The 12,816-nt window shown below is 44.4% G+C and overlaps 1 protein-coding gene across 1 annotated transcript in view; it reads left to right on the plus strand.

Annotated features, from left to right (window-relative positions):
* VIRMA (vir like m6A methyltransferase associated) overlaps window positions 1–11,650 on the plus strand; it is a 28,524-nt gene extending 16,874 nt beyond the window's left edge. The window contains exons 13-24 of the mRNA XM_083187043.1: window positions 1,075–1,619; window positions 1,750–1,985; window positions 3,719–3,968; window positions 4,050–4,267; window positions 5,907–6,039; window positions 6,235–6,378; window positions 6,458–6,618; window positions 7,732–7,828; window positions 7,993–8,156; window positions 8,514–8,845; window positions 10,560–10,700; window positions 11,242–11,650. Coding sequence (XP_083043169.1) covers window positions 1,075–1,619; window positions 1,750–1,985; window positions 3,719–3,968; window positions 4,050–4,267; window positions 5,907–6,039; window positions 6,235–6,378; window positions 6,458–6,618; window positions 7,732–7,828; window positions 7,993–8,156; window positions 8,514–8,845; window positions 10,560–10,700; window positions 11,242–11,396 — 2,576 coding nt within the window. The 3' untranslated portion in view covers window positions 11,397–11,650. The remainder of the gene's footprint in view (window positions 1–1,074; window positions 1,620–1,749; window positions 1,986–3,718; window positions 3,969–4,049; window positions 4,268–5,906; window positions 6,040–6,234; window positions 6,379–6,457; window positions 6,619–7,731; window positions 7,829–7,992; window positions 8,157–8,513; window positions 8,846–10,559; window positions 10,701–11,241) is intronic.
* The last annotated feature ends 1,166 nt before the right edge of the window (window positions 11,651–12,816 follow it).

The raw sequence follows: 12,816 nt of genomic DNA on the forward strand, positions 1-12,816 counted from the left end.
TGCTGAAAATAACATCTGTTCAGTTTGTTGTATTTATATATACTCTGGATTTAACCTCAGTGTATTTTTAGTAATTGCAACTGATCTATTCATGAAATATTGGTCCCAAGTATATTCCCTACCACTCAAGACACCAGGACCCTGGATTTATAGGGGATCAGCATGTCCTTTTCCTGGCTGATAATAATACACCTCACACAGGAATAATTTGCTGCTAGTTCTTTGTAGCCTATTCAGATTAAGGGTAGAAATAGCGGCCCCAGCCCATTCAATGCTTCCATTACTGACAGGATTGAACGCAGTTTCCCACAAAACCGATCCTACTTTAAAACAAGTCGGATCTGTGTTGTCGGAAACAGCCGCAGATTGGCGAATTCATAGCCGATATTTGACAATCCGTGGCCGTTTTCGCCAATCCTTGGACTTTCCCGACAGTCTATTGAATTATGACTATTAAGTTGCAGTCGAGAGAAACGAAAACAGCCCCGGATTCCGACTGTCTTGAGGTTACAGCCCCGGATTCCGACTGTCTCGAGGTTACAGCCCCGGATTCCGACTGTCTCGAGGTTACAGCCCAGGATTCCGACTGTCTCGAGGTTACAGCCCAGGATTCCGACTGTCTGGAGGTTCCGACAGTTGGAATCCAGATTGAATACTCCCCTAAATGTGACATTTTGTAGAATCTTCTGCATCCTGTTGTTGTCCTCTCCCTGGGTGCACTATTTTCCAAATACTGTGGTGCCCTCTGTAACTCACAACAAGCAAGAGAGCGCTGCCCCTTCTTTAGTGAGCCCCTCCGTCTCTTCCCAAGTTGTCATTATACATATCACTGTGCAATGTGACCACTTCCAGTGCCCTCTATTTTCAGGATCACTATCCAGATAATACTCTGGACCATGGAGAGTGTAAGAAGGGCAGTTCAAATAGAGTGATTGCATTTGACAGGCTTTGAATGCAGCGGAACCATAGTTTTGGCCAGACATTAGCCATTGGCAAGCAGACATGGCCAACATATTGATCAATGTATTGCAGCAAGTGTTAAAATTGACTTATATCACTTTTATGACCTTCTAGGGCAACAGAAGGACCTTAAGTGGAGTCTCGCTGTTATTCAGCTCTTTTCTGCTGAGGGACTGGACACTTTCATTAGAATCCTACAGAAAATGAATAGCATCCTCATCCAGCCGTGGAGACTTCACGTCAACCTTGGGACTACGCTGCACCGGGCAATAACCATCTCTGTGGCTCGATGCACCCTTTCTCTGCTCAAGACCATGTTGACAGAGCTTCTGAGAGGCGGCTCCTTTGAGTTCAAGGACATGCGGGTCCCATGCACGCTGGTCAACTTACACATGCTCTTATGTTCTATACCTCTTTCTGGGCGGCTGGATGGTGAGGAGCAAAAAATCCAGAATGATATCATAGACATTTTACTGACCTTTACGCAAGGAGTCAATGAACAGTTGACTATATCAGAGGAGACTTTGGCCAACAATACGTGGTCGTTGATGTTGAAAGAGGTTCTTTCCTCGGTCTTAAAAGTACCCGAAGGCTTCTTTTCTGGACTTATTATACTATCCGAGCTTCTACCCTTCCCACTTCCGATGCAGACAACACAGGTAATGATTCTGGTCATGGTTTATCTTTATCGCAGAATAGGCCCATAAGGTTTGCCGGTAAAAGCAATGAGCAGTAAGCATTGTTCTGCAATGAAATGTTCTGGAATGTAAATTTTGTGCTGTATTCCAGGCTATTGAACCACAGGACATTGCAGTGGCTTTGAACACCAGGAAACTGTGGAGCATGCATCTGCATGTACAGGCCAAGCTTCTCCAGGACATTGTGAGGTCCTTCTCTGGGACGTCGTGTCAGCCTCTAGAACACATGATCAGACGCATCTGTATCCAGCTGTGTGACCTGGCCACCCCCACCGCTATCCTGATCATGCGGACAGTGCTGGATCTCATTGTGGAAGACCGGCAGTGGTATGTCAAGTTGATTTTAATCATTTAATTGGTCTTGTAATGGACTTTTCTTATTCATTATTATTGAGATGTATTTCTTTTCTCAAGCCCAAGCAACATCCAGCGAACAGCTTGAAGTTGTGTTGGGAACAAAGAAGGCGCCACACCTTTTTAACACAGCCTGCCCATGCCTTTGCCGCCGCTATGTCATTACATGCCCTGAGCATTCACATGACCTCTATTAATATAATCAGGGAGCTTGGAGGAAGTCCAGTACCTCCACTGGTACCCCATCATTGATGAAGGCAGGGCCCATCTTGGTGACACCTGCGCCCTGTCCTGCCCTGATCCTTGCGGAATCACAACACACTATGTTTTCTGATTAGCAATGCAGCACGGTCAACCAGAAGATACAGCGTGTGGGATCTAACTTGCAATCGTGCATACACACTGCACAATTTGTCCAATTTGCCTGGAAATGACCTAATGGCCTAATCTACAGATCGATTGTCAGATTGGGCTGATTGGAACAAAAACCTGGTAATATCTGAATGACAGCTTTTGGCAGTTTTCAAGCATTTCAAAGCAAATGGTCAACTGTCATTTGCTCTCATCCATTACCAGGATTTTGTTCCGACCACCCCAATATGACAATCGATCTGTAGATGTATGGCCAGCTTAAGTTGGGTAGGACCATCGAGTGTACCGATTGGCTGAAACACTCCTAAAAAGCGAGCACCTCTCAGCAAAGTAATATCCGATTTCTGAATGATGTTCTATTTCCAGATTATGGACATTGTGCTGCTAGTTGTATAAAAGTGTTTTACCTAATACTTCCACTCCCCTTGCCTGTTAGAATCCAATTTTCAGTCTAATGGGCCCCATACATCAGCAATCACAATTTATGGATTTCCAGATACAGGGATTTTTTGGCCAGATAAATGGATTTTACAATCTATCTGACTTTGCCCACACATTACAGATTTATTTCAGTGATCGGCAGATTTTTCCATCTAAAAATTGCATCTTCACATCTGGAAATTGCCCCAATCGATTGTCATTTCAGCTGTTCATAATGTAAATAGATGAAGAAGACGAATTGGGAATGCCCACACATATAAAAAAGATCTGCAGATAATACCAGATTATTAAACATGTTTAAAAACCTGATTAAGCAATCGATTGGCGATTTTGATTGGGATTGCCAAAAGGGGGAGCCCACACATCTAAAATTAATTGTGGCAATCATCTCCATATCTGAAAATTGTCACAATTAATTGCTGATGTATGGGGCCCTTAACCATGCTCCACAGGACAGAATGAAGAGGAATAAAACGAAAGTCCTCTTGCAACAATATACACACCATTGTTGTCCTATGGACTGGGAAAAGATTTCACTTCTTACAAAATGTAATTTGTACTTTCACCTATTTGGTTAACACTGGAAGCCTTGGGGATATCTCGGAGCTACCCTTTGCATGGGTATCCTCATTCACTTCTATGGATATGCAATTACCGGAGAGAGCTTCGCTGTTGACTGGGACAGATAGAGACTATACCCCAAATTTCCATTGTCCACAAATTAGATGAAAAAAAACAACAACAACAATATTTGATTTGTGTTCTTAAGGGAAACCTAGAACTGAGAAGTAATGAGAAATGTCCTGCGTAATATGCAGGCACATGTGTGATAATATATGTAGTACCAAACGTATCGCTGGAGTTTGCTGAGAGCCTATTACTATTTCTTGCAGCGGTCCAGATGACAAGGAGAAACCGTTTACAGGTCAGACTGCTCGGCTCCTGGCTCTCCTGGACTCCTTAGCGTCCCACAGAGCATGTAAAGTGGTCATCTTACACCTGATAAACGGAGGAAAAGGCGATGAACGCTACACCGAGCTTTTCCAGGAGCTGCTGACCCTGATGAAATCCTCAGGGGACACCGTCATCCGCCAGCAGTGTGCAGAATATGTGGCGTCCATTGTGCAGTACCTCTGCGACCAGGTACTCTCCCTTTTCTACCCATGTGCCAGAACGTCAGCGCTTTACTTGCTTGTATTGTAACTTGGATTTATTCTCTCATAGGATATTGCCCTCATTATACCAAGCTCAGGAGAAGCTCCCGTGTCGGAATTGGAGCAGCTTTCCAATTGCTTGCCCAGCAAAGAACATCTGCCTTCCATCTGCGACAGTTTGTTGGAGACTTTAGTGAACAGTGACAGCAACTACACTTCCCTCCTTACCTGTATCAGGACTATGATGTTCCTCTCGGAGCACGATTATGGCTTCTACCACCTGAAAGGGTAATTGAGAGCCTTACGTAATGATACCTAGGCTGTTGGCCATTCGTAATTTTAAGAGATTGTCATTAAAGCACAAATTTTGTGCTTTCATCCCACAGTCAAATAGGTAACCTATGGTTACTGAGTACTGTGGTCCCCAGGGGTGAGTATTGGTGCGATCAGCCCTGTGATAGAATAGAATCAAATAGAATAGAATCAACTTTATTGGCCATGTATGCTTGTGCACACTAGGAATTTTTTGTGGATTACAGTGCAGCATCAAGCAGGGATGAAAAGGGGGGGGGGGGGGGGAGTATATTACATAAAGACATTACAAGCATTTCATTTCTAGCTACGACTATGGTGGTCAGGTCGCCAAGTAGGGACACGTTGTTTGGCTGTTGATATTGGGATTGCATTTGCTTTGATTGGATTGTTCAGGTGATGGACGGCTAACGGAAAGAAGCTTCTATAGTAGAGGGAATAATCTGTAGTTTGTCAGTAGACAGCTTGATTCTCTGCAGCCATTGGTTTAATGTCTATGGGGCCCATTTATCAACTGATATTTGGAGCTATGTAGGACGTGTGTTTTAGGTGGGGTTGACACAACTATTATGTAGCTCTACAATGTATTAAGGAGGGATCACAGACAATTATTTCTGCTACTGGCTGTGACCCCTCCGTTCCTGTCCGCAGCCATACCTCCCATAGGTTTCTATGGGGAATGTGATGCTACCAGAAAACGTCTTCAGATGTAGTTCTGGCAGGGTTCCCTAGGAACCCCTCTGCCGGGATTGTCCCTTGTGCATTGTGTTTGGCTGACCTCACATGTACAGATCCCCTGGACATGCAGTCAGCACATCACCAGGACGGCTTCCTGTCAGATTCATCCGATGTGATCATATTCTGCAGTGCGATTCTAAGCACTAATATCATGCTCGTAGATAAATGGCTCCCAAAATGGTAAGTAGTGCCTGGTTGCTATGGTATTTACACAGCAGCTTGCTTACCTATAAGTCAGTGTTGTCAAACTCATGGCCCTACAGCTGTTGTGGAACTACAGGTCCCAGCATGCCCTGCCACAGTTAGCAATCCATTATATAAAACCTGTGGCATGGCATGGAACGAGTAGTTCCACAACAGCTGGAGGACCATGAGTTTGACACCACTGCTATAAATCATTCTTACCAGCTTGTCAGACAACCCTGTGTGCACTGTTGGTAAATTTGGCATCTGTAAAGCCCCATACACACGGTGCGATTCTATCAGGAATGTGCATACGGGGTGATTGGTCGCTGATGAAAAGGAGACACTGAGCGATATGATTGCTCAGCAATCTATTGCCAGTAATATTGCTCCGTGTGTACGGAGCTTTAGAAATAGGCAACTAAGCAATAAGCATTTGGCTTTCCTAAATGTTACTAATTCACCATATTTTTTCATACAGTGTAAAATTCCTACTGAATTTCATGATCTGCATCGTTTAACAAGTTCAGTTCCTGACCACCTCCTGTGAGTGTGTGTCCGCACTGATTCATTCTCTACCATTATATGGGTCCCACTAAGCGACTGGACACAGCAACAAAGCACCTCTCTTAAATCCCCCTTATATGCAGTGTAACCACTAGATTTCTGTAACCTAACTGCTCACGTGTTTCAGCTCCCTCAGGCGGCACAGCAATGCCATCTACTTACTTCTGAAAAGAGTAGTATGTGGGTTCGGGAAAGACACCGGGGACTTGGCCTCCTCATTCTTGGATTTCATGAGACAGATCCTGAACTCTGACCCAATAGTAAGTAGTCCTGCTCTAACTACAGTATATTTCTGTCTCCGTTTTTTTCCCCCGACCTTTGATTTTACAATGCGAATGTCCTTGTTGCCGGAATTAGTGTCATGATCACCGTTGTATTGTGCCACTGAACAATGTTAGACTTGCTTTACTCAAATGAAAACAATATGGTTTCTGTGCATCATTCTCCTTGTGCAGACGGACGATGGAGGACTGATGGAAGTAGACAACGCTCACCCCTCAAAGACCCTCGGGCTCAGCCCTGGTGAGATCAAGCAGCTGCTTCTCGGCAAAGAAGAGTCGGCACAGAACCTGCTTCTAGATTTGGAGAAGCTTGTTCTGGTGAGTTTGGATGTTCGGGTTTGGCGGAGGAGCTGTGCAACGTTAAATCCTTTTCCTGACTTCGGTGTGTCATTTGTAGGAGCAGTCAAAAGAAGATGAGAATTTGGAGTCTCTGTTGGACAATGTGGCTGGGTTTAGACAGATACTCGAAACTGCCAAAGAGCCTTTACCACTGAGTGACCAGGAGGTGGAGCCGGTTCTTCCTGTAACAGATTCTCTGCAGAATCTGTTCAATAACAGGTAACTGATCCTTTGTATATGTCCTCCATTGAAGGGACAGTCCATCATCTTTACAGTCCAACTACTGAAGGAGAACTGGGCTGTTTCTGCTTAACGGTTGCAGCCTGTAGCCCTCCTTTCCGATGTATATGGTCATTAGGTCATCAAGTCATCAAGAGGAAGGTCGAAATGCATTGGGTTGACCGCTGAAGGTCTACGTTCACCAAGGTCAACACCTCAGAAGGTTGATATGGGGTTAGGTTGACGGGGTCATCAGGTCGACATACATTAGATCGACACAAGGAATGTCGACAGTCAAAAGGTCAACATGGTTTTTTTTGTCCCGAATGTCGACACTATTTTATTCTCCCTCCATGCCCTAGTGGATGAAATACTGCCTGTCGGCACAGTGTTGACATTCGGGACAACAAAAAAAGTGAAAAACCCATGTTGACCTTTTGGCTGTCAATTCTTACCCATGTCGACCTTATTTTAGTGTCTACCTAATGACCCTGTTGACATAACCCCTTGTTGACCTTCCTCTTGATGAGCCTATGACCCATACCCCTTTCTGAGGCTGGAAGGAAACCGAGCAAGTGACTCATATGTTAATACTGTTGCTAGTAGAACCATTGATGGGTCCTATTGTAAGATGTTCTGTTGCTCTGAAAGGTTTCATTGAAATTGATTGAGACTGGAAGTGTATTAGTTTTTGTTTAGTTTAATATTTTATTCATTTTATTACAGTTCTGATTAAAAACAGTGTTTTTGTTACAGAAGAGATGGATAGCCATTTTGGCATCAGTATTTATTATATTAAATGCTCTAATTCATGTATGTAGTCCTAATAGAGGGTACACATGGTGAGATATTAGATTTTGCTTATAGAATCCAATGCTCGCTCCCATGTAGTGTAAATCGAATAATAAAATAGTCTTGGCAGCCAAGACTATATTGTGCAGATCTGTACTATATAGTCAAATCAAATGCATTTTGTGTACCACTTGATTCGATCCCAATCGAATCGCAAGCAAAATAGCACCGCGTGTGCCCCCTATGAGAGTCTTTACTGTATAAGTTGCTTTACGTTCCACCTTCCCCAGGTTTATAACCAATGCATTTATGGCTTTGTAGATCTGTGTACGTTCTAGCAGAAGTGATGGACGAGCAGCTGAAATCTCTGTCCTTTTCACCATTCCAACCAGAAGAGGCAGACGTTGACCTTGACACGGTACGCAATCTCTTTGTACTGTGCCATTGTGGTGCCCACACTTACTGTTATCTCAGACTCCATGTAATGTACGACATACAAAAGCGGGTGCCATCTGACCTGGTGTATGTTCCTAAATACGTTCAATCTACCTGTTGTAATAAGGGAATTTCTTTTATCTAAAGGTGAAAGTTGATTTAATTGACCTTTCTGCAAAATGCTGCAGCGACTTTGACTTAAGAGCAGAGCTGGAAAAATCCTTTATGTTGGAGCCGTCTTCGCCGGGTCGGACGAAAGCCTCCAAAGGTTTCAAACTGGGAAAGCACAAAAATGAGACCTTTATTACAAGGTGGGTACAAGCGAGGAACGGAATTATATTCTATGGATTTAGAAGACATGGCAGGGAAGGAATTACGGCGGTCGAAATACTGACGCCGAAATACCGAGAAGGGAGGGCCCCCCCTTGCGCGCTCGCTACACCGGGCACACTATTTTATTCTCCCTCTATGGGTGTCGTGGACACCCATAGAGGGAGAAATTCCCGGCATTGCAGCGGTCGGGATTCCGGCGTCGGTATTTCGACCGCCGGGATTTTGGCTCCATCAGGCAGGGAAATCGCCTTTGCTTAGCATACTAGGGGCTTAGACACTTTTAGACTTTAACTGGTTGATGATTATCAGTAATTCTATATTCTCTCTCCCTCCAGTGGCAAGTCGGAATACATTGAGCCAGCAAAAAGAGCCCACTTTGTGCCTCTACCTCGGGGAAGGGGCAGAGGAGGATTTGGACAGGCAATGCGTCCTCATGATCTCTTTCGCCAGAGGAAGCAGAACACAAGCCGCCCGCCCTCCATGCACGTGGATGATTTTGTGGCTGCTGAGCGAAAAGAAGTGGTGCCTCCAGTGGGTATCCTTCCGCCCAAGCGGCCACCAAAAGTCACTCAGAAGGTTTCGTCCCGGGGTGGCTTTCCCGGGAATCGAGGAGGCAGAGGACTCTTCCATAATCAGAGCAGATTCTTCACTCCGCCTGCTCCCAAAGGTTGGTGCCAATCGTTCGATCATGAAGATTTAATAAATGCATTTTTGTGCTTTTTAATCCTTTTTTGTACTGTAGAAGGTATAGTCCACATTCAGGGGCATGGCACTGGATGGAAAGCGTGAAACTCCTCCATCGCTTTTTGCTTCTGCTTCTCCACAGTTTACATTAGCTGAGTGAGAAGGCAAATAAAGAATAGAAGACAACTGAAGAGACCTCAGACTTTAAATAAAATAAAGTTCTCGAACATGGGAAATATTTTATCTACAGCATCTTTCACCATTTCCACTATTCTGCTGAAGTGCGAGTCTAGATTTTTAGTGCAGGACTATACTTGAGTATATGATTGTAAGCTTGCAGGGCCCTCATACCTTTTGACTGTCTGTAAATACCCAGTTTGTTGTATCACTGTCTCCTTTTGTAAAGCGCAAGGGAATATGCTGCATTAGAATCAGAATAACTTTATTTGGCCATGTATACTCTCGTATACTAGGATTTTTTTGTGGATAAGAAACTGTTAATAAATAAATATGATGCCTGCCATATTTTAGGTCCTATACGTCTGAAGCCAGCTTTTTGTCCTAGTGGTTCCCAAGCAGGCTGCTGCGTCAGCTTTGGATGCCTTGGGGTACTTGCAGACGGGTGTCCTGGGTTGGTGGTCCAGGACCATTTCAAACTTTCGGGTCAATGTAATGGGCAAAACCAATGCTGGTGGTAATGCATGTTTTCAATGAATATTCATTGTCCTTTACTAATGATCAAAACAAAATAGTCCGAAAATCATTATTAAAAATTAGTGTTAGGCTCTGTGATGCTCATAATAAAGACACATTTAATGTTACTACAGAGACAGTCCTGGCAGGTTAGACCTTAAGGGGGATATTCAATCTCCGGCGAGCACCTCCCACCGGGGAGATGCCCGCCGGGCCCTATTCAATGCTGTCTTCCCCGACAGCATTGAGCAGGGTATCTCAGCAGAACGAGCCCGACATCACAAGCTGGCGGGCTCGTTCTGCCGAGAACAGCCGGGAAGTGACGAGCTGCCGGCTGCAGCTCGCCTCTTCCCGGCCGCAACTCGCCGCCACGCCCCCTTTTCGCTCCCCGGCAGGCGGGACATTGAATCCCGCCTGCGTGTTCGCGGTCGAGCTGACCGAGAACGGGACTGGGTCACGGCGGTCGAGCAAGCTCGACTGCCGTGACCCTGACATTGAATACCGCCCTAAGTGTTAGGCCCCTATACACAAGTGACTTCTAGGAGGCTAAAGGTGGCACGCGACTTGCCCTGAACTCCCCAGCAGCTTTCCTGGCAGCAGGATCCTATACGATACATTGTATGCAGTACTTTTGGATACAATGTATCGTACGTGATCGCAGTCATGCTTGCGGGATCTGATAAATCTTTATGGCAGCCATGGCCATCACTGCGTCTGATCACATTTGCACGGAGGTTAGACACTTTTCACCCGATTCGAGCGTTTTGGGCCAAGAGATTGGGTAAAAAGAACCCAAATCGTAGTGTATGGGGGGGCACCTTTAGACTAATAAAAATATATCAAATGCATACAGATTGAGGGGGCTATGTTCTAATTTTATATGGCTTTCTTTTTTATACTTCTCTACTCTTATCACTGTTTCATACATGCGAGTCACCTACATAAGGTTCCTGTCTCCAGATGTTGCCTATTATCTCAGTGATTTGTCTTTGTCTTGTGATTAGTGAACTACAGTCGTCGTGAAGGAGTCCGGGTGCTGAACTGGGCCGCGCAGGCTGCTCCGCGGGGCACTTATGTGGAAAGCAGAGGCGCTCAAAGCAACTTTGATAGGGGCCCTTTGCCTCCTCTTAGACAGAGCTCTGCAGGTATGTTCTTCCATTCATCTCCACTCTCCTGACCTTTGTGTGAATATGAATAGATAACCCTCCAATAATTATTTAAAGGAAACATGAACATTATAATTCTGTTTATAGCTTATAACTGAATGCATTACTAGTAGACATTGGAGTATTTGGTCACTGCTGTATTTGGTCACACAACCTCCCTGAAAAGGCCTGGGCTTGCCTGTGTGTTTTAGGTCACTCTCAGGAAACGGGCAGTTATAACCCACAAACTGTGACTTCCTTGTCAATCAAACTGTGGGTGAACTGCGAAAAAATGCGCTGATTAAAAAAATAAAAAAAAATTGCCCTCTGTTTGGCATCGCGCATTTGTTCTGCGGTTAAGATGCTTGCATGTCATTCGATAATCGATCAGCTTGAAAATTCGCATAATTCTGAATAACCCCCTAAAAACAAAACCACCTATACATTGTATAGGTTTTATCCAATCCAGAGTACGGTGTATGTTTATCTTCGTTGTAAAAGGTTTCCTTACCAGATGCTGATCTTCATATTTCTTGTTTAGGGTACCGTCTTAACCCACGCGAGCGAGCCGCCAGGGGCCGTGGGGGCCTTGGACCATCCTGGACAAACGCCGCAGGAGGTGGAAACAATTCTCGGGGAAAGTTTATGGGGGGAAATGGCAACCGGGGGCGTCACATACGGTCTTTTACACGATAGGGGAGGAACTCTCTCTCCTGGACATCTTATATATGTGAATATTTTCTAAGATTGTGGGAAAGCGGCAGACGCAGCACTAATGGACCAACAGACGAAGGTGCTTTGTGATGGCGCTCTTGGGTCTGGAGATAGTAAATGTATTTTGATACACAAGTCGTGTGTAAAACATTTTATTTTTCTGTACAGTATAGTAATTTTTGTGTTGGTCTTATTCCTTCGGAGCAGTTTTTGTAATTAAAATAAGAAGGACCACGTATTGTCCCATTTCAGTTTGTCACAGCGAGCACCGATCAATGTATTCTGGCGGAGTACATGTATACATGTATGTACCCATGTGCATAAGGTGTACTGTCCCTCATGTTGCCTTACAATTGACATTCTATAGGTGTTTTTTTTTCTTAACATGCAAAAGTCATTGAATAATTTATGTCAGTTATGATACAATTCTGGTGTAGTATATTAGGCGGACAAAGATTGTCGCCATGCACATCAAACTCCGCCTGTAACATGACAGGTAGGAGCTGATTGGCTGGTTGTTTTTCACTCTCCCCTTCATCACTTTTTAAAGCTCAGTGCATCAGTCCCATATATTAGTTTTCTATATCTTAAGATATGTAGTGAAATGGATTTATTTGTTCAGATAAACCAGGAAGTTCAAGGGAATCCGCCTAGCCCAGATCGCTAAGCACATATTGTCACATGTGTATGCCCCATAAGTTCTGGATCAGTTTGATTTGGGACAAAATTACCAGGAATCCTGGGTCGTGTGTCAAGCCCCATACACACCCCATAGAAAGGGACTACTGCGCGATATTCACAATATCGTCTAATGTGTACACTCAATATTGGTAACAATGTGCACGGTTAAAGATGACCTCACCAGGACCCACTAAACGATATCGGCGGCCGATATTGTTCAGTGTGTACAGACCATATCGACGGCCGATATGGTTAACCATATCAGCCACTGCCCCCATCAGCTAGTGTGTATGGAGTTTCTGTCTTCCTCTATTATATGAAGTCAGTGACACATGTTCGTGTCCAACCACATAAGTGGTTGCCCATAGCAACATCCCATCTTAGTAAATAAATCCCTATTCTATTGCAGAAAGTTATGGAGCTGTTTATTACTGAAGCATTCTGTGGCACCAGCCATAAGCCCCATACTCCGTAAGCGATAGTTTAAATCATCAGTCATTTTGTCCCTTCTGTGCAATATTGTTTGTAATATCGTTAATGGTGCGTGCTCCCGCGGGCTGATAACAATGTCCTCTGTCGCCTGTACATGCAGCTTACTTTATATTATCAACAACCGCATGCACGGAGCAGGTACAGGATGATGTGACTGAATGTTGATTGGTAATAATATAGCTTATAGGGTTAAGAACATACAACACTCTCCCTGTACTGCTGATAGCTG

Source organism: Crinia signifera, chromosome 5 (assembly GCF_055691185.1).
Source record: "Crinia signifera chromosome 5, ASM5569118v1, whole genome shotgun sequence".
In the NCBI taxonomy this organism is placed as follows: Eukaryota; Metazoa; Chordata; class Amphibia; order Anura; family Myobatrachidae; genus Crinia; species Crinia signifera.